Source organism: Paralichthys olivaceus, chromosome 6, assembly GCF_024713975.1.
Source record: "Paralichthys olivaceus isolate ysfri-2021 chromosome 6, ASM2471397v2, whole genome shotgun sequence".
NCBI classification, from domain to species: Eukaryota; Metazoa; Chordata; class Actinopteri; order Pleuronectiformes; family Paralichthyidae; genus Paralichthys; species Paralichthys olivaceus.
Window position 1 is genome coordinate 24,236,518 of NC_091098.1, and position 21,135 is coordinate 24,257,652.

Genomic DNA, 21,135 nt, shown 5'->3' on the forward strand with positions numbered 1-21,135 from the left:
CACCTCCCTCCTCAGGCTCACCTCTCTCACCCTCTCATTTCCGTCTCAGACACTGTCTGACATCGCCGCCACTTCCACAACTTTGACCATTTGCTCTCCCTTCCTGTCTCACTCTATCACCTTCATTTTTCCTCCATACAGCGTCTTCATAGTTCTCTGCTCCTCAGCAGCTCCACTCTACTAATGTCTTATTCTCTGAGTCTAGCTCTCTAAGGTCTTTTAATCCCTCCCTCTTCCTGTACTACATTTCATTACAGGGTTTTGTTTGATGTGACACATCTGTCCCATAAGCCCTATCACCTTTTTTTTTGTCTCTCATTTTTATTAATTGTCTTGTCGTTTATTCATTTCCGTTTCTCTAACCTTCGTTCCTCCTGTCTTCCTCCAGCCGGTGCCCATTGACGACTCTTTCTGTGGCCTGGACATCAACCAACCACTCGGAGGTTCCCAGCTGGTCACCGGTCACACTCTCTACACTGAGACCCGCGACCGCATGACTTCTGTCACCTCCTACGTCTACAATGGCTACTGTGTGGCCTTTGTGGGCACCAAGAGTGGCAGGCTAAAGAAGGTGAGTACCAGCTCCTCTCCTCTTCGTCGACCTGTAGCAGGAGATATCTGCTCACTCCATCACTGTGATAAGGACTCAGGCCTGTCCAGTGGTCCGTGGGGCACAGACACTGTGAAGTGTTCCTATTTCCGTGCAGATGGATCATGGTCACAGAGAAACTTATCTCCTTAATATTTAATGCCGGCTGTCAAAGCGTCGGAAAGGGGTAATGGCGATGGCTAGCTCAGTGTAGTGGTTATTACCAGCTCCTTGTTATGTGAGCTCCAGTGTTGCAGTGTTGAATAACCTGCACTGGCCCATTAATTTTAATAGGCACCTTTCTGCCTGTGGCACAGTGCGAGGCAAAAGCGAGAGCAGGTCCATGCACTAAACCTCCCAGCGTTGGTTAGAGAATACAGAAGGCTGCTGCTGTCCGGTTAATAATCACAGATTTCCCCCTGAAACAAGGCATCAGGTGAGATTCTCCCTGAACGGTGAAGAAAGTGAGCTTTTCGGTAAATGTCAATCGGAAATATCTGTGTTTTACTGATTACTAATTTCAAACGTCACTCCAGACAGCTGCTGGCCGGACTGTACGTCGAATGTTTAAATGTTAGCGCTGTGTTCTAATGCAGATAACGTGTGTTTGCATGAGTGCATTGTTTGTCGTGCATACTGAGGCTCTGTAGACGACATTCAGACAGCTGGTTGAAGGATTTGTCAGTATTCGCTTGGCTCCTCCTTTTTGAGTGACAGCAGGAGTGTGTCACAGGGCCATAACTGGCTCATACAGCCCCCCCCCCCCCCCCCCCCCCCCCCCCCCTAACAGCTGCATGCAGCTCAGAGAACGACACTCAGAGGGGAGGAGGGCTACTAAAACCATTTTGATACCTGATTTGGCAAGTTCTTTGTGATTTAGCACCCTTTTCTACTTGGTTACATTAGATGAGACAGAAAAATGTGTTTTCCCCACTGTGTTGCTGTTGCCTGTGTATTATTTTTATCTTCCGTCTCTCCACACTCTTGTCTGTAGCTGCCACCTGCCTTCCCCCAGTGCTCTATCTCTCTTTCCTATCCCTGTTTGAGAATCCATGCAAAATAGCCTTGTGGGCTGCTGTGTACTCTTCACAGGGGCATGACTGTAACCACAGTAACGCTAACATGGGCTGGAGTTAACCAGGATATGAGAAGGGCACCTAGAGAATAAGAACCACGATTCAGGGGCCGGGACAGAAAACGTAGAAGAGCATTCAACCCGAGGGAACAAGAGAAGGTTGTTATTTTGCAACAAGTATGGAGTTTTCCCTTCATGTCATTTGATGTAGCGTAGATGAGAAGATGCAGGAAATGTACTGTTGCGAAAGATGACATGAAAACTGTTTCTCAACATTGTGAGGAATGAGAGAAATCGTCAGTGTAACGAGTAATGAAACATTGATTATCTCTCTCAACAAGCGGCACAGAACTGGAACTGCAGACTATTTGTACTGCAAGTTCATCTGTGCTTTTGGTGTCTGCTCGTGTTTTAGTGTAACGTCGCTGCTGAAGTGCGAGTTTGCTGGATTCTATTGGAACCTGATTTGTTTGAATTTGTGTGACAGGACCAGGTGCTGCCAGCACTCTACAAAAAAAAAAAAAAAAATGAAATTTGCATTCAAGTACAAGGTTGTGATTTGCATGCAAACGTGTTTTGACGATCATGGACTGTTCATCAAATGTGCATGTAAGAGACAATGACCACATTTAGCCTGCCTGGCAATCTGCAACACTGTGGAAGGAGAGAGCACTGCTTTTTAAATAGATAATGAATAATCAATAATGCTGCATATCAACAGTGCCATTGTTGAGGTGGAAGTAAAAGTGTGGTCTAGGGACCTGCCTATAAAATCCCCATAAACATAAATCAATGAAGTTTAAGGTAAAGCCATGTTTTGAGGTAAGGGTGCAGGTTATATGGACAAAATGTGTGCGTGTGTGTTTCAGTGCATCTGAAGTATGCATGTGTTTTCGTGGAGGGTGCCTTCCACTCTCTCCCTCAGGTGTCACAGGGAGGGCAGAGGGAACGGCCGACCTGCAGAGCCTCGGCTGCAGCTCCTCTGCAGAAAGCTGATAAGCTCCTTCAGAGTTGTCTGAGACAAGTAGATGGGAGAGGAGGGTGCTGCAGGCCTCCTTCAGATCTGAGCATGACACAGCTATAGGCTGACAGATTTGATGCTTTGCTGGCAATACAGTTCCATACCTTCACCTTCTCTCCATGCAACCAAGAGAGACGGACAGATGGAGAGAGAGGGGAGGGGTGTGTTGTGTGAGAATGCACGGTTCAGGGGTGTGAGCCATGATGAGGAAAAAAAAAAAAAATACGAAAAGAGTTTCAAGAAGAGGCAGAGATAGAAGGAGAAGGTGCTGGAGGAGGGAGGAAGAGACTGTTGAAATGTGAATTTAGTGCCGCCAAAGAAACCAGGGCTGCACCGCTGCCTGTAATTGGATTGGCTCCCTTCCCAAAGAATCCCCCCCTCCCTTCCCCTCCATCTCCCGCTTCCCCATTCAATCCCGCTCCTCCTCCCCTCCGCCTCCCTCTTGCTCTCCCTGCAGACCAGCCCCTGTGTATGCTGCTGTTTCCTCGGCTTTGCTGGAGCACAGTGAAGCAGGAGGGATGGTGTTGGCGGATGCCGCTGCCAGTGGCAGGGTTTTGCAGGGGATTGATTGTGAGAGAGGGGTTAAGAGGGTGGGGGAATGAGCAGACACTGAGGTGAGGAGAATGCATATATAGAGTAATAGACTGCAGGAAACAATAACATTGCAGGTGTGAGTCACGTGCAGGGTTACTCACATGAGCAGGGTGTGAAGGGATTACGTTTTACTGTGCGATGTAGGATACGTGTGTGAAGGTGACGTATTCTCATTCCCAACCTGGAGTGAAACCTAGTACCACCATACAGCAGTAATGTGTTAAATGTGTAGCATGAGTGTCGGGGCGGCTTTCAGAAATCGGTTGTGGACTTCTGGGTGGCACCCCTGGAGGCAGTGATTGATTGTGGAGGGCAGTAGATGTTCACCTCAGCAGAAAGCTGCTCTGAGGTCGATCAATATCCCAGGTCCTCGTGTACTTTTTCTACCTACAGTGAAACCAGTTCCAATCAGGACCAGAGAGTAGACCTGCAGTCTGCTCTAAGTTTACATCAGAATATTTTCCAGTGAGTTTTTATTTCAGTTTACGAGTTAATGTTAATTCTAGATTTACACAGATTCGCACCAGGCTTCGTCATCCACATTATCTCTCGTATGTATCTCCAGACCAAAAGACTGCAACACAGCTCTGTGGGTCAAAAGATTGAAATAGGCGATTTATTCTGAATACACATTACCAAAGGATTACATCATCTAAATTGGAATTGGCTGCACGTTGTTCGGAGTGTACTTAAGCGCAGACATATCCCACATGGGGACTGGGATTGTGGGGGGGAGCAACTGTGGCAATGAGGAGGGGGGGGGGCGCTGCCTTTGATATAGATAGAGATGAAGGGCACGGCCGCACATGTAAAATTGGATGTTGAAAGACCCGTCCCAGCAGTAGATGAATGAGGAGGTTAAAGGAAGCTGAGCCGAGACTCGTTCTGGATTCCCCTGTTAATCGCAGTCAACGAGAATGAAGATCCTCTATCCCAGCGTTCTCACACACCAGCAGGGGTTAAGTGCTATTGAACCAAAGACCAAGGAGATGCATCCCCAGATCTTCTCCTGCATTCTACAACGTGTTACTCACATCGAGGCTTATTTATTACAATATGTAATTAGGTAATTATGCTATGATATAAATATATATATACATTTTACTACAACAATGGCACATACTTCCATAGTCACCTTAATTCCAGTCGTTGCACCATAATTATCATTCCTCTAAATATGCCTGATTTCTTTTTCATCAAGATCGATGCCCTATTCCCTGGGGAATCAGTGAAAATGTTGAAAAAAAACAGTTAAAAACTCAGTGGAAAGAAATTCCTGGATCTGCCCTTTGTCGGGATCCTTGCCAAAATTTAATTTGGTCTTTCTAGGCTCATGTTCCATCCGTCCAACAAATTTCGTGGAAATCTGTCCTATAGTTTGTGCATAACAAACAAACAAACAGACAGAGGCAAAAACAAACCCAGATATAAAAAGAAAACTGTTTTTCCAGAAGTTTTAGGCTATTATTTCCCGTTCCTCTAATCTGCACTGCATGCAGAGACTTCTCCATTCAAACAACCACAAATTATGGTGGTGGATGTGTGTGTTGAACTGAAGTAAGGGGTTGATTAGTGGGGGGTTGTATCAGCAGTAAACCATTCATGAAAGAAAATGTCTTCCGGCTCTTTATCCTTCAAGCCTTTAACGATGATGTGCTGCATTCAGCCTAATTGAATCTTCCCATCATGCCCTGATAAATAATCAGGAAATGGTTTGGATGATGCCCCTGGCAGCTGATGGGGACAACTTGAAAGGGTGGTTCAGGTGTTTAACTGGACAAACTGTTGAACTGGTTATTGTAAGCAGACGGGCCACGACCGACTCATGTGGCTCCCAAACCGGCCTGAATAGCGGCGTGGATGCGTGTTGTGCCGACAGTGCTTGAGTGTTGCTGAGGGTCGCAGCTGATCACGGGACATAAAGTGTCGGGGACTTGAAAGGCTTGTAAATGTAGGCAGCTGCTCCTGCCGGGCCCTGGTGGACAAGTGGTCAACCCCCCTCCAACCCCTCTCTCGCCCCTCACACTGTGCTGCGTTCACCCCATAATGAGCCTCAGGGAGTTAGTGCTTCCATTCGTCGCCCTCAGAGGAAACGTGATCCGAGCCCAGAGGCTGCTCACCTGCTTGATTTGTCCGGGCTCTGCTTTGCTGTGGTCGGGGCTTTGACCCAGTTTGGATATTTATGTGGAAGCGATGGAATCGGCAGAGCAGATAAGTTGTCACCTCTTCTCCGACCTTTGGTCTCCGTGTTCGCTGTGGCACACCTGGGTTTTCCACCTGGTGATGGAGAGGACAGGTGGGAGAGGACAAAATGATAGACAGATGGGCAGACAGACCACCACAGAGTGACAGAGGGGAAGAGGTCCTAACTAGCATTGAGGATGATGTCCTTAGCAACAGCTGAGGCCCATGGCAACAACTGAGTGGAAGCCAAACCTGTTCCCCCGGATACTAATGACTGTGTGAACAGAACCAAGGGTCCTGTCACCTGCACCCGCCCAAACCACACACACACACACACTCACTATCCTGATATGTGAGACACCGCTTATAAACAACTTTCTTGTTTTATGGTCAGTAAAGCTTTCACGATGGGATTACAAATAAAAACCCCACGAACAACAAATTATTTTAAATATCTCCATTGTTGCTGCATGACACGCATTAACCAGAAGTACAATTACACCTGAAACACCCATCCAATTATCGTCGTCACAAATTGTTATTTCTCTCTGAATCCTAATAACCTTTGCGCAACCTTGTGTCTGACTGGAGGCTGTGGTCCAGTTCATCCCGCGCAGAACAAACGATAACATCCTGTTGTCAAACTCTGATTAGCTTTGTTTTGTCTGTCGTGTTTCCAAAAGTAATTAAATCCATCCTACTAGACACATCTCTTCATGAAGCAGACACTTCAAACTAAGCAAAATGTCATCATGACAAGTAGCATGAAGACATAAGCAGCTGAACTGATAGCTGCCAACACGTGTCTGTCACAGCCACAGTTGGGACTCTTCCTACGATCTTTTTAATCATGTTAAACTAAGCGACGCAGCCGGCAGCAGCTGGGAGCCTTTAGCGTAGCCTGCAGAAATTATTTTTGCTAGTAAATGAGCAGTTTACTCTCCCAACACAACTGGCAGCTCTTTCCCAAAGAGGATGGATCAAATGTCCGTGCAGGGAAAATCAGCAACGCTTGGACAAGTGCAAATGAAGGTGTATTTTATTTGGAGACGACTGTGTCAGGCCTCCACAGCAGGAATAATAAATATCATCCGACGGGACCGTGAAGTGCTCATTGAACATCTGCTGTGTCGGTTGTGGGGAATACCCACTGATCAGCAGGTGGTCTGAACGCAACTTCATGTGGAACTTCATCAGAAAATTCCATGTGGAACCTAAGGCTCTACTGGGGGAGGACTTTTTGAGGCAACACGTTTTTTTCGCTTATGTGTTTGCAAGCGCTATTTGTGTGTGAAAGTGGTTTCCATAGACGCTTTATAGCTCTAACCACGTGACTAGTGTGTTCATTGAGTTGCGGACGGGAAGGATGTCTGCGACCTTTTAGCAACCTGGCCTCCACTTGACCTCGCTCTCGCTCGTTTCTTAAACCTGAGCCAGATAAAGAGGCGGCCGGCATCAGCCCCGGGCCTCAGCAGCAGCAGCAGGCTGTGTCTTTCATGGCTGTCTTCAGAGTACAAGGCTCTCATTCCGCCAGACCTGGTCCAGGCTTCTCTAAACACTTCACTGTTAAAAGGCCAGCGGAAGACTGAGAGCCCCCGCTGCTCCATTCATCCGAGCCTTATATCTGCTTTTTCCCTCTTAGTCTTGCTGATTTACTCTCTCTCTCTCTTTCCCTCTCTTGCTCCCTCTCTCTTTTCATAGCAGCGAGTTAAGTGTTGCCTGGTCAGTCACCCGGCTGTCCCCTCTCATTTTCCTTCTCTTTTCTTCTTCCCTCTCAGTCCCCTCTCTCTCTCTCTATCTCTCTTCCCGTCTCTTTCTGCGTCTCAGTCTCTCACTCTCTTCTTCTCGTTGCAGTCTATTCTAATGACACAGCCTACCCTGCAGTGATCTCATTAATCACATTCAAACAGCTCTCCGTTGCTTTCTCCCCTTCTATCTGTCTCCCTCTCCATTCTCTCCCTCTAATTGCTTGCTCTTTTCTCTGCCAGTGTCTCGAAGGAAGTGTTTTTCATTATCTAACAACAAGAGACAAATACTCATGCAGTGCATACATTTTACTACAGATGGATTTTTTTATACATGTAGGCTTAATTTAGCCGCGAGATATGCAGGAGTGTGCATCCAAGCCAATTGAGCTAAATCCCCAAAGACACAAAGAAAGAATCACATATGTCCATAAATATGTTGTGCACTACCTCTTCATTAATTTATCACAGAGATCACTTTTTATGTCTGAGCAGAACACTTCAGTTTATTCATTAGATTTGTTACTGGCGATGCCTTCCATTTCTTTTAGGAAACAAATTACCCTGTTGATTGCATCCCATAATTGGACATAACTTCATAAGTGAGATTAATTAACCCATTGTTGATTTGAAGTACTTAACCAGACGTTGCCTGTTGAAAGAGAAAATTGCTATAATCCAGTTTCTTCAGCACATTGTGTTATTGATTCAAATTCAAATTAAGTTGAGCATTATTTTTACTGCTATTGAAGATTTGTCTCATGTTTGGACTCACTCTGGATCTTAAAGGGGAAATAGGAACCAGGTCTTGGCTCCACTTTTACGCCGTCGCCCACACACATGGAGAATATGGAGTCTGGGAGACACACTATGCCTGCGGTAGTGGATTGTGTGGTTTCCGCCAATGTTGGGAGCAGTGGTGTCATTAGGATTGGGAAGCCGCATCAAACGCTGCTGGCTGCCCAGATCCATGTCTTCCTGGTAACGCATTCAAACGAAACAAGTACAAGTGCGGGTGAATATTCCCCAATGTTTCCTCTAATGAAAGGTGTCCTTTTCCTTTCTTGTGGATGAAATATTTTCTAGCCCATGTATCCTGGCAATCGCATGTTTTATGTGCAATAAAAAAAAACAGAACCAAAACATTATGCGGGGAAGCTGTGTTGGGAGGTAGGGCCTCCCGGTCTTTCAATATTCCTGCTTAGTCTGCAGCCAATGACGGCACCACGGGAGGAACATTTGAAATTCCTAGAAATTCTTATCAGTTGTTGCGTATAGCTGTTATTGATCTTTTACTGTGGAAAGTGCCTCGTACCGTTGTAAGTCTTGTTATTTTTTTCTTGCCTGAGGTGTAAGTCTCAGAGCTCCAGTGACTTCCAACAGTTCCACCAATTAAAGAGAAAATTTCTCTCTCTGTCAAGTGAACTTCAAGTATTCCGTGCTTGACTTTTGTCCTTTGCAGTTTCCAGCTGGCATGGAATAAGATTTACTTTTTTTTTTACACTTTCCCAACTGACCTTGTTGAAGCGCACACGAGACGAGGGACGGACATAGAAAGAGTAAACATCTTCAGGACGGGATAAAAAAAAAAACTGACATAGATTAGTGAGCAACGTCTTTCAAAGTGGACGTCTGGCTCCGTGCCAGGCTTTATTGATTTGCTTTACAAAGCACTTGAATGGGCCAGATAACTGTGATTAGCCAATTCATTACTGCTGGCTATTAGAGTGGTCCAAAATTAGATAAAAGGGGAGGAAGGACAGAGAGGGAGCGAGGGAGGAACTCTAACTTTATAAACTTGCACTCAAACTGTGACCCACAACAAAGGGAATCTGTTAGAAGTCCTCGATTAAATCCTCCATGTTACATGCAGCGTAACGATCGACCTTATTAGAGGCTGTTACGAAATGAAAAACATGCATTGTTTATGTGTTTGATAGCATGCATAATGATTCCACATTACTCGAGCCACCAAAACAGCATTGCTCTCATCTACTTTGCAAATGCGCACTTTCATTTCGAGTGTCTCCTCGAGTTGCGCGGCTCTAATAGATCTCAGAAATGAGAACTGTTTTGGCTTTGATGATATACTAAACTGTTGTCTGTGCAAAGGCAAACCAAGTGTGACAGCGACTAATGTTTCTGTCTGATACCGAGGCAGCTTTACTGCTCCTCTGTCTCCTGCTTCATACAAGACAGCAGCGGTTATCAGGGCCCTCACCGTTAAGCTTGTCGGCGTGACAGCATTGTTTAATGCATTTCTATGATCACACGTTGTTTACAGAAGCTTTCATGAGCCCTGCACAAATCTTTTCCTCTGATATATGTGGTTCGACATTGTACAGTCATCATCATTTATTATGAGTGTCCTCCCTATAAGAATTAGGGATTGGGGGAAGATGCTGTGTTCTTTCTTGGTGTGACATTAAATACAGCATTTGTCCTGTTCTCCTGTGAGATATTCCTGTTTACCTCTAAAAACCCTGACACTGAATCTCTCTGTCAGTGAATGATTGAGGCAAAGAGGGCCTTCATCATTTTCTCTGAATTCCCTCACGCCCCAATTTTCTTCCTACATTTGTTCTGGACCCGTATATTCTTCTTCTTCTTCTCCCACTCTCTACTTTTATCACTCGGACCGCAGGGCTGCGGAGTAACTCCATCCAGCCATCAGCCTAATGAACAGTGATACAGCGCTAATAGCATGTGATAATATTTCATGCCATTGATAATCTCAGCTCACTCAGCCTTTACCTGCTCGTCACTCCTGCACCTTGAACGCACACAGACACATTAGGGCATCTTTTTCTCTTGACGGCTGAATGTCAGGTCTTGGCCTTGTGCTTTCATGAAATGGAGCTGTCAGCTTTGACTCCTTCTTAATAGTCCAGCCGTCCAGCAAAGAGCGGCCGCCGTCCTAATGTGATTGGACAGTTCCCCCCTGCATCGCTCAGAGAATCCGCCAATCCACTGGAGCTTCATGGTGTCTGTTCATTTAGCAGTGAGTTTCAAAATCATTTCAAATCTAATGGTTTCACCGTTTATTTTAAACTAGTGCAGTTTGGAATCCGGCTTGATTCAAAGTTCAGGAAAGCTCGGCCCAGTGCGCATGAACCCCAAACTGGAGAATCGGTTATAGTTGCTGTTGTCATTGTCGTGAATGTTGTTCTGAACGTTTGTTGATGAGTCCCAGCCGCCCCAGGATCGCACACCAGATTCAACACTACTCTTCCCTTGGCCCTTAACGATACACAAGTGTGATGTCAATAAGATGAACAGTTCTTGAGATATCCGTTTGACAGACAAACAGATATTTCTGGAATTATTCGATTGATATAGATGAGCATATTATATTTCACTTCCCTTATGTTCTGTCCAGAGATGGGGCCAGTGTTCAACCCTCGCAGCAGTGACATAAAGCACAATGTCACAGCCATATAACACCATTACACACCACACTCTGACAGGCGAGTTTGAAATAACGACAGAAAGAGGAAGATGTGTTGGAGCCGCCAGACGCCAGATATCGTATAAATGGAGATATAGAATAGGGGGGGGGGGGGGGGGGGGGGGGGGGGGGACCATGTAATAGCCTATATGTGAAATATCAGAATGTGTAGGTGGATAGATGGATGGACCGATTCTTCATCATAGAAAAGAAGACTAGTTGAGGAGTAAAGAACTGAGGGAGTGAGAACGTAGCAGGAGCATTTGTGTGAGTGGACCTCCATCTCCAGAAAACCCATCATGCCATCAGAGAGGGCACGGACCAGGTCATGATATCAAAGAACAGAGCAGGAGCCAGGGGCCTCTCCCAGTCACAGGTCAGCTCAGCCACCGCTGTTATTCATTAAACCATAATGGTTAGCGGTTGGGAAAACATTATCTGGGCCTGTGGTAACTTGACTTAACGTGAGGGTCACGGCCAGAGAGAGGGGGTGAGACGTCCCCTCGCTTGGTGACATGGGTGCACTGTGTCGGTTTGGATTAGCAGTCGAGGCAGAGAGGTGATGATTTGATGGAATCGCAGCACAGCGGCAAACCATCAAAATTCCTCCGCTTTACTTCGCTGTGAAGGGGAGTTAAACATTTCTGTGGGGAATAACCTGTTACCGTCGGTCATGGTTAAGTGTTTTGGTGCATTTGGCAGCCGCAGTTTGGTGCTGCTGAAAAGCAGCTGTTGGCTCAGTGGGGTGTGTGGTTGGTGGGGGTGTGCCGCGCATACATATGTGTGTGTTTGACCTAAATTAACTGACTGTGGTAATGAATTAGCAGAGAAACGGAGAAACCAAGTTAGCCTTGCATCAGTTAAACTCTGTGATTAGAGGGCAAAGATCTTGTCTACATCATTTGTATGTCGCTTCCCTAACGCTTTGTATCCGAAGGTTTATTTGTGTTTCATTACATGTTCACTTTTTTTCTCGTGCACACGCAGATTTCGCTCGCTTGTTTGTATGAGAGAGGTGTGCGGAAACTCCCTTGATCATACATTCAGAAGACAGTATGCATTTCACTCTATTTCATCACACACAAATGCATTCACACACATGCACTCTCTGGGGTGGGGCGGATTATGCCTTGCAACTGATTAGGAAATGAGAACCACTTGTGTCATGAGTTTTTCACCCTAATAAGCCCAATTTGTTGTGGCTGGCGGAACAGTTGGGTGCAGGTATGCAGGGCTGCGAGGGGCCGGGGGTGGGTGGTGGTGGCGGTCGTAATGGGAAGATGTGGTGGATCAGATGACTGCGTCAGCTTCCCAGGATCCTCGTCTGAAACGGGATAGGACGATGTTTGGGTTACACCATGCTGCGAGTGCTGTTCTCTTTAAGTAAGACACACTTGAACAAAATGCAGCTGATCAGATTAGCGTGGCTGATCAGGTTTCTCAGCAGGTTGTTGGCTCCCACTGTCTGAACATCTTGACGAGGAAATGCAGCTCGTGCTAAACACACTGAAGAACAAAGGGAATAGAGCGAAGGGATATACCCACAGTTGTTGTTGAGCTTTAGTTGGAAAACAGATGATGATGGAACATGGATTTTGCTGAATTCAGTTGTGATCGGCACAGCCCCGGCTGTTAACACGGTAAACATCCATCCTTTTGTTCAGTCTTGCTTCTCTCCATCTGCAGATTTTCTCCAGGGTGAAGTTAGTCTTTCTGGCAGTGGAAAGAATTCTTACATTCAACTGGACCTTTGGGATCCAGTCTGAAACAATGGTAGCAGGATGAATTGTACCAGTCGGGTTGTGTTGGGTTCTATTGCTCTATTGTGTGACGAGACGGAAGTTGTTTCTGCTCTCGGACCCAGATGAATCCCCCCCCCCCCCCCCCCCCCCCTTCAAAGACTGTAGAGCATGAAACAACTTCAGAGGAGATAAACAAGAATATCAGTAGTGTCTTGGTTTGACTCTCTCTTTCTGTTTTACAACTATTCACTCTGTCTCGTCTTCTGTTTTCTTACATGTCCACTTTTCAGCATGTTTGTCTCTATTTGTCTCGTGTTTTCTTTTTAATGCCCACTTCCTGCCCCTGCCCTTCTCTCCGTCTGTGTTTCTCATTCTCCACGGCTTTTTACCCGTGATCCGTCCAGGCCAAGCCACAATCCCTTATAAGGCAAATGAAAGCCCCCATCTGGCCTCTTATTTCCATATCAGATCTCCACTAACAGACAGGGTTTACACAGGATCAAGCCAGGAATGTGAAGTTGCCTCTTCTTTGGCAGTGCCACAAACCCTGCTCGCCTCTCTGCTCCCGGGCACAGACCTGGTCACACCTCCTCTCCGCACTCTCCCTCCACATTTCTTGCAGCTTATTTCTTCCCATCCCTCCTCAACCCCATCTTCTAATCTCCCTTTCTTTATCCTTTCTTGCTTGTGTTTCTCTCCTCCCTTCTTCTTGACTCAGCTGTACCTCTCTCACATTTTATTTCCAACCCACCTCCACAGCAGACACGCACAAACACACTCCTCTCCTCCCTTGGCAACATCTTAGCAGAGCACACATGCACGTTTTGGGGCTGGGAACAGCGTGCTCAGATGGTTGCTTGCTCCAAGTTCATAGCTTATGAAGCGATGCAGCCGCAGACATCCAAACAAAAAGACTAAGCCACATCTGAGAGCAAGACAAAAGGAGGAATGGCAGTTAAGTCGCACAACACAACAAGCGCTCTTAAAGGTCCCATATTGTAGGAATATCATTGTATTTATTATAAAGCAGGACTGGTTGCTATACATAAATAATGTGAAAGCATTTAAACACTTCATCCTTTGGGAAATGCACACAGCCAGCGTTTGGAATCTGTTCCTGTCAGCAAGACGACGGGACTTCCATAACTTTGTGATGTCACATCGATGCACCCACTGGCCTCTGCCCTGACCTCTGCGTGCCCACTGTCCAACCGTGCAGGATCCGGTTTCCCTTCGTGTTTACCTGAAATCTGATATGTTTTATCTGAACTCTTTTGCAAATCCCAAGTAGTGTTTTGCTTTGTACTAATCCCATAAAAATATGGGACCTTAAAAACTAGCTGAAAGGACATCTGCTGTTTGGGCTTACACAGCCATTATATATAAAAGCCCTCTTCCCTTTGTCATCATTACATCTTTGTGTCTTCCTGCCTCTTCTTTCCCATCCGTTGTGCACTCACCGAGTCTGGTCCTCATTACAATTTGATGTTTCTACAGGCTTTTTTTCCCCCTCACTGTCGAGCTCTAATATGTAAAGTGTCGACTTTCCTGTGTGTCTCTGTGTGTGAGTGTGTGTGTGTGTGTGTGTGTGTGTGTGTGTGGTTTGGTTTGTTGTCGTAGAGAGTCTGTTTCTGATTAGTCTGACTCTCGCTAAGCTTTTTCTTTTACTGCCACATTTGGGCCTTGCCTGGCAGTGGAACCCTCAGAGTGAATCTCATCCAGGCCTTAATTGTTTTAAAAGCCTGGCAGACCTGACTCTCGCTTTGCCTCAGTTTGTTCCGTCTTTCTATCCTTCGCTCTCGCTCTCTCCTGCACCTCCACCTCCATTCCACCTCACTCTCCTTTGTTCCTCCTTTCTCTCCCAGGGTCTGACACAAATGGAGGGATGAGAGGGGGATCTCATATAGCCCATAATGCTCGTTTCCTCTTGGGCCCGCATAGCTCATTAACCTACGTTAGTCCCCACATGCCTCCAGTAAAGAGAGACACCTGGCTCCCGAGGGTCCGACTGGGAAATGACAAGTCCAGTTTCCTTTCCCTTCATCAGCATCCTAGACACACAGGGAACGGACTCATTACACTGAAGAGCCGCGCTTTCAAGACTGCCAGGCCTTTGAGGCGACGCTCCTGATGCTTCCTTCGTTGTGGCTACTGCGCTTATTGATGCTGATGTGTTGATTCCTCTGTCATGTAATGTGACATGTATACTACACATTGAAACAATGACATCCACATTATACACGAGTGGCTTTTCATGAATAATAAGCAGCCGCTGCTTTTTCTGCTCTGGAGGAAATCGGCGGAGCGAGTGTTGAATGTAAACAACGCAGCTCCTGCCCTCACAGACGGCCGCTCTGTTCAGCAGGAAACACACTGGAAGCTTCTGGTGCAGTGGCAAGTCTCAGATTAGTCCTTTTCAGAGCCAGGGCAGCATCAACCGCAGCCCGGGTTACACATTGAAATTTACACTATGAGTAATTGCCAGTGAAAAGGCTAAATCTTACTTGGGCGATGCATCCCAAATCTGCGTGCCGGTCCCCTGACTGGCTCTGGTTAATCTGCTTGGTGAGGACTTAGTCTCTCTAATGTTCCTCTCAGTCACTCTGCAATGCAGGGGATGCAGAGATAAGCAGAGGGTCCCCACACGGCCACAACACTAAATACTTTTACTCAATTGGGAGATGAATAGATGTGCAGATGGCAGTTTTTTTTCCATCTATCTTTGTTTAACTATCAAGGACTTCCTCTTCCTCCTTTTCTTCCTCTTTTTTTCCCACATCTGTCCTTGCCTCTGTTTTTTCATTCCTCTCCCTGTACTTGTAGATCTTTCAACCATGCATCCCTGCCGCTAAGGCGAGTAAGTTGAACTACATCACTTTAATGTCAGACTTCATGTTTTCCACAACACTGACCTCTTTGTCTTCTGCCGCCTGCAGTTTCTCTATCCTCTGCTCTCCCCGGTTCTTTATTCTCCACTACTCCCTCTCTCCCTGTGCTCTGTGTGTGTGTGTGTGTGTGTGTGTGTGTTTGTGTGTGTGTGTGTGTGTGTGTGTGTGTGTGTGTGTGCGTGTCTGGCAGACAAGTGAATGCTAGGGGAGTTACAGCGACCTGGAACAGTCTGTAGATTGTCTTTTCACCATTTTCCTCTCCCCTCCTCTTTACTCAGTGCATTTCTTTTCTATTGCGTCTGGCTGTTTCTCATTCTTCTGTCTGTCCCCACTGCTAAGAAATATTAGCATATCATTGCCGTAAGGAGCTTCCAACTTCACAATTAATGGGTTTTTAATGGTTCCCCGGGCCTCACCATTATGTGTCCGGGCTTCTTAGCCTAATCCAGCGGGGACCATATGGGCAGCCGTCCGACTCCATACGCTGAACCCAGAGGTGTATTGAAACCAGTGGGGAAGCAGAGCCAGAGTGTATTTAAATCCAGAGGAGCTCAGGGTTTTATTTAAAACCCAAAGAAAGTTTATTTGTTCAACAACCTCCGGGAATGGACAGCGTGCAGGGGGGTCTCCGTCTTTTAAGAGGTGGATTAATTGTCCGCTAGGGTTTAAGGTGTGAAAGTGTGCGAAAAATGTGTGCACGTGCGTTGAAACACTTAGTTAACGTGACGACATCTGTGCTGTTCAGACGGGGGCTTTTCTGCAACTTAGTGTTCCGGAAAATATGAGCATAAAACTAACATTCACTGAGCTCTGAAAGACACTGAAGAGACCACCAACAAGCCCGACTCTGTCATTTGTCTGAGTTGTTGGCTCGGACTGAAACATCACCATAGTGAAATAAACATGACACTTGACATACTGGAAGTGTTGGCACATTTAAACCCAGTAAGATTTATCGTCACATATTGCATTTATATTCATGCACTCAGCTTGTCCTGAGGAGGAAGGTGTCTGTGTGTTATAGGTTTATGAGCAACTGTCTGTTTGGATGAATGTTCCTCAAGTAAATTCTGTTTATTTACTGACACTGTCCTTTCACCTCCAGTCGCTTGTATTCATCCCTGAAATTCACCATTGGACACCTGTCCTCACAGGCAGATAATTACTCAATTGCTTCAATTCAAACCACTGACCATGCAAACTGTGTGTGTGTGCGTGTTCTTCTGCCTTTTAAAGGACTTGGCTCGATTCCTCAAACTCAAACTTTACTTTATTCCGCTGCCCACTGTCAATTTGTTGACGAAACTTTGATCACCTTCAGACTTTGTCCTTGTTCACTGTTCAGTAAACTCACAGTGATCCAATTTGAAAATCCAATTCTTCCAGATGGACTTGAGAATAAATTACGAAAAGGTCAAACTAACTGGCCAAGCAGCTAACAAGCCCAGCACACCGTGGTCAACACCTGAGTGGAAAGCAGCCAGAAAAGCTCTTTCCTCATTACACTTTCTGTCGATGGAAAGAAGATTAAAACCGACTAAAGGCTGTGTCTCCTCAGCTCGTGCACTTTTTTCCTCAACATGATCCTCTTAGGCTTTTAATGTAATGCATGTTATATAGAGGGGTTGTGGTATTATAGTATGTTTACGGTTCTCGCTCTCCCTTACTCTGCGTTCATGTTCTTATATCTTCGTGAGGACCATTTTAAGAATAGACCCTAGTGAGGACATTTTGATGGGTCCTCACCTTCCAATGGGCTGTTTCAGGGTTAAGACTTGGTTTTAGGGTTAGAATTACTTTTAGGTTAGGTATTAAGATGGTTGAGGGGCTAGGGAATGCATTATGTCAATGAGTGTCCTCACCAAGATAGAAGTACAAACGTGTGTTTGTATGAATGCCAGGCAGTACAGTAAGTGCTGATGCGAGCTCTACTCTATGCGTCCCTGTCCAGGTAATGGCCTGTAGCGGTACTGTGGCCCGGGGCCTGCCAGAGGAGAAGTGCCACCTTAACTAGCTCATTAGCCTTTTTCACAGCCGTTCTCTCTATTCACTTCACAGAGGGCAATGAGAACAGCAGTGTTTCACGCAGCCAGTTGTTATTCTGCTCGTGTCTCTCAAGGCTATCAGGACGGAACACTTAGTTTGTTTTGGGAAATGGCTTCTTGTTCTACGGCTCTTTATGCTGTTTTAGAACTAGTGTTCACTCAGTGTGTCTTTGAAAAAACAATTGACAAGAGCGTCGAGTCTTTATATGACTACGCTTCATTGTGCTCAGGGTGAGATATCGCCGCCGCATCCTCACCTACACTGAGCTCATCTGTTAATCAGGCCTGATCCAGGCGACTGATTGGCCCTATTGTTCAGCGTACAGGCGATTGAAATCTGCCTTCCATCTCCTCTAAATAGACAAGTACGCATTCACACAGGCAAAGACACACACTGGCTCACACACACACCTGTACACACTGATACACAAACTCACATCTTCATTATGCCACTTCTTCAGTTGATTGGAGGGTTGTTGTGAGATGTTGATGTGGGACAGACTCAACATAGTTTTTACTCTCTCCTCTCTTGCTGCCTGACATTTCTCCGTTCTTCATTAGGGACGGGGGGAGTGAAAAAGAGAGACAGGCACAGAATTACATGGAAATTGCAAAGATTGTAATTAAAATATCAACAGCCGACCTACAAGTCAGACCTCTTCAACTCTTTAACTCTGGTAGCTGCATTCAAGTCTTCTGCTGTTGACTGACATGAGATGATGAGATGTTAGTTTAGTTGGCATGTGAGCACAATGGTTATACACAAACACACACACACACACACAAACATACACACGCACACATAGGCCATGTTCAGACATGACATTAACGTTCATGTTGGGTGATCTGACCACGAGTAGATAGCTATACAAGTAGAGGCGTGAACTCACCCAAGATGCATTGCTATAAAATTGAGTGAGATTACCTTCGGAGGTTGTTAGGTACATGAATGTATCCTGGGCCACTTTAACAGATGATTGAAATTTGCCTGGAATACACCCAGGAATAGGCCTGGTCTGTATTATACTGAGTGAATCCCATCTGTTACAAGCCAAAATATATTTGCTCTCTGTAAAAGGAAGTAATGTACGTGGTTAATGACAGAGCAGGGAAGTGAGATCCGATCACAAGTGGTCGCTGGAGACAAAAAATGGAGGCGCGCTCTCACGGCAGGTGCAAACTGATATATTTAGAGCTTCCTGCTTGTGATTGGATCACCCATGATGCACATTAACGCCAGGTATCAGCAGAACCACAAACAAGCGCGTGAAACAACGATGAGTGTGTCACGGCAGCACCTTGGTTTCGGCTGTGTTCTCTCGTTGATAAGGCAGCAGGGATTTACAGACAAAGAAAGTGTTAAAGAGATTGATAGAAAACGCAGCAGTACATTTCCAAATGACGCTACAAGCTTCTGGAACTCTTTCATGGTCGTGCGTGCACAGTCTGTTTCTTTTTTCCAGTTCATTGTCTGCTCGGCACAGTCAGTTATGTAGCGGTTCTAGTGTTGGTCAGCATTGCTTGTCCGACCAAAAACAGCCCACGGCTTGTTCATACAGTCTGACCCTCCTTTGTCTCCCTCTCTGTAATTGACTGTGTGTGAGTAGACGCATGCTTGTGCCTGTGTGTTGCATCACCACAACCACCATATCCTGTGTTTATAGCGTCAACGTAGCGGACCAGACCTTAGACTGTCTGCGACTCATAATGAGTAACTGTGCCGCTCCTAAAGCCATTACGAGGCACGACCGCGGGACGAAGCGCGGAGGCCTCTGCGTGTCTGCACTCTTAACAGGTATTAGACGTCATAACAGGTTCCCACAAGAAGTGGATTAGACAGCCCACACTCAGCTCCTCAAGGTAAACACACCTTTCCCTTCTATCCGTGTCAACGCTCTGCTGCCGACTCTGTCGAGGATCACTGGGAATATGAAACACTCACGCGCTGTCAGTTTTATTTAGGGAGTATTTCAGGCTGTTCTGTTCTCTTGACCCCGCTGTGCAATAAAGAGAAATGACTCATTGTTGGCTCGCATGTTCTTAATATTTACTCTCAGAAAGTAACGAAGCGACAGTAAAACCCTGCTCAGGCACTGGTTGAATAAAGATATTTCGGCTTCCCCTTTTTTACGTCTGGCACAGGGCTGTGTTTAAACAGGGTTGTTTTTGGTGCCAGACGAGGTGCCCACTTGGCCAGGACCTCACGCTCTTCTCTATATTCTACGAAATCCCACTCGAAAGGAAGTGTCCTCACCGAGCAAAAATGCCAGCTGTGACCAATCGCAGCGCTCCCCCGTAGTTCTCTCCTCTCACAGCAACTATGCTTTAGCTGCGGTGTGTCCTAACATCAGTGTTGGCCAGAATAGCTTTAGAGCCTTTTTTTATGAGCTTCGAAGTCAAAACAAAAACAAAGTGCGTGCACGCTGTGTTTTTTTTCACACAGTCTTACCTCATGTCTTCTCCATCATTAAAATAACTGCTCATTTCAGACAGCTGAACTAAGCTGTCTTCTTTTTTCTTTTTTTTTTCCCCCAAATGCTTTGTTAGCTCTGTCTCCTTCAGCCGACCAGTCTGCACGGTTAATGACAGCCTTGCTTATAGACATAAAGTGTTTGTGGGTGCGTGTGTTTGCAGATTTTACTGCCGCAGAGGTCTGTTTTGGCTCCGGTTGGCTTGTTTTTGGGGGGTTCTCACGAGCGTCTGGGGGCAGTACCAGGCTGTGTTGAGGCAGCTCAGCATGGGACTCTCCAAATGTAGTTAACATGTATGTGTGTGGATTAACATGGAGGCCTCTCTCCTCAGGCACACTCTGTCACAGATCTGTCAGGCCTCTCTGAGACCCCTCACAGCACAGCTCTCATCTGTCAACAGGCAGACCCTGCCGACACACAGGAACAAAGACATGCGTGTACGTGCAAATACATACATATGTGTCTACCGATCCATGGCTGTACATTTACTGCACAAGCAAACACGGACCCCTGAACAGTAAGGATGTAAAGTACACACACTACATGTTGCATATTTATTTTTTGTTTGACTACACGACTTTTGAAATATGTTGGAGATTAAAAATGATGCCTTCATTTCCTCGGACAACCAGCTTAGAGTAAATCACAGCCCGTCAGAGGCAAATACCAAAGTTTAATTTATGAAAGACAGCTGTCCAGGGCTGGAGACTGATGCTGCCACATCGCCTGAGAGGAACGTGACGTTTGATTCGCTACTTCTCTGTGAAGTCGTCCAATAAACTAAACTGAACCGAACCCGAGAGACGCATACACAGGCAATGTACTGAACTGTGGACCAGACTCTCAGTAAATTTAATGGTAACTCTGCCAACTGTCTTATCTCTCGATGTTAAAGAAAGTGATGAGGCATTCCTGGTTCTGCCCCGAAAAACCTACTTCAATATAAAACCATATTCAAATCTGCTAGGTCTGGATTTATATAGTGAACACGAGTCTGGTTCTAGAGGTTTCTTCCAGTTAATGAGGGAGTTTTTTTCTCCGCAGTCGCCAAAGTGCTGCTCATTATGGAAACTGTTGGATTTCTCTTTAATTTCTAAGGTCTTGACCTTCTATGTAAAGCGCCTTGAGATAATGTATATTATGATTTAGCGCTATACAAATGAATTCAATTGAACTATATCTAATTTCACACACTCAGATATATCAGTCTCCTGATTTTTTTGATAATCTAATTAAATTACATTTTAATGGGTCATTTTTTTGCCCATGCCCGTGGTCCTGTTGACAAGCAAACAAAAAAAACACCAAACATATCCTGCTGTGTGTATTAATT

At 45.8% G+C, this 21,135-nt stretch overlaps 1 protein-coding gene across 1 annotated transcript in view; it reads left to right on the forward strand.

The window, feature by feature from the left end:
- plxna2 (plexin A2) overlaps positions 1-21,135 on the forward strand; it is a 161,343-nt gene that overhangs the window by 27,801 nt on the left and 112,407 nt on the right. The window contains exon 3 of the mRNA XM_069527668.1: positions 389-571. Within this exon, the coding sequence (XP_069383769.1) occupies positions 389-571 (183 nt within the window). The remainder of the gene's footprint in view (positions 1-388; positions 572-21,135) is intronic.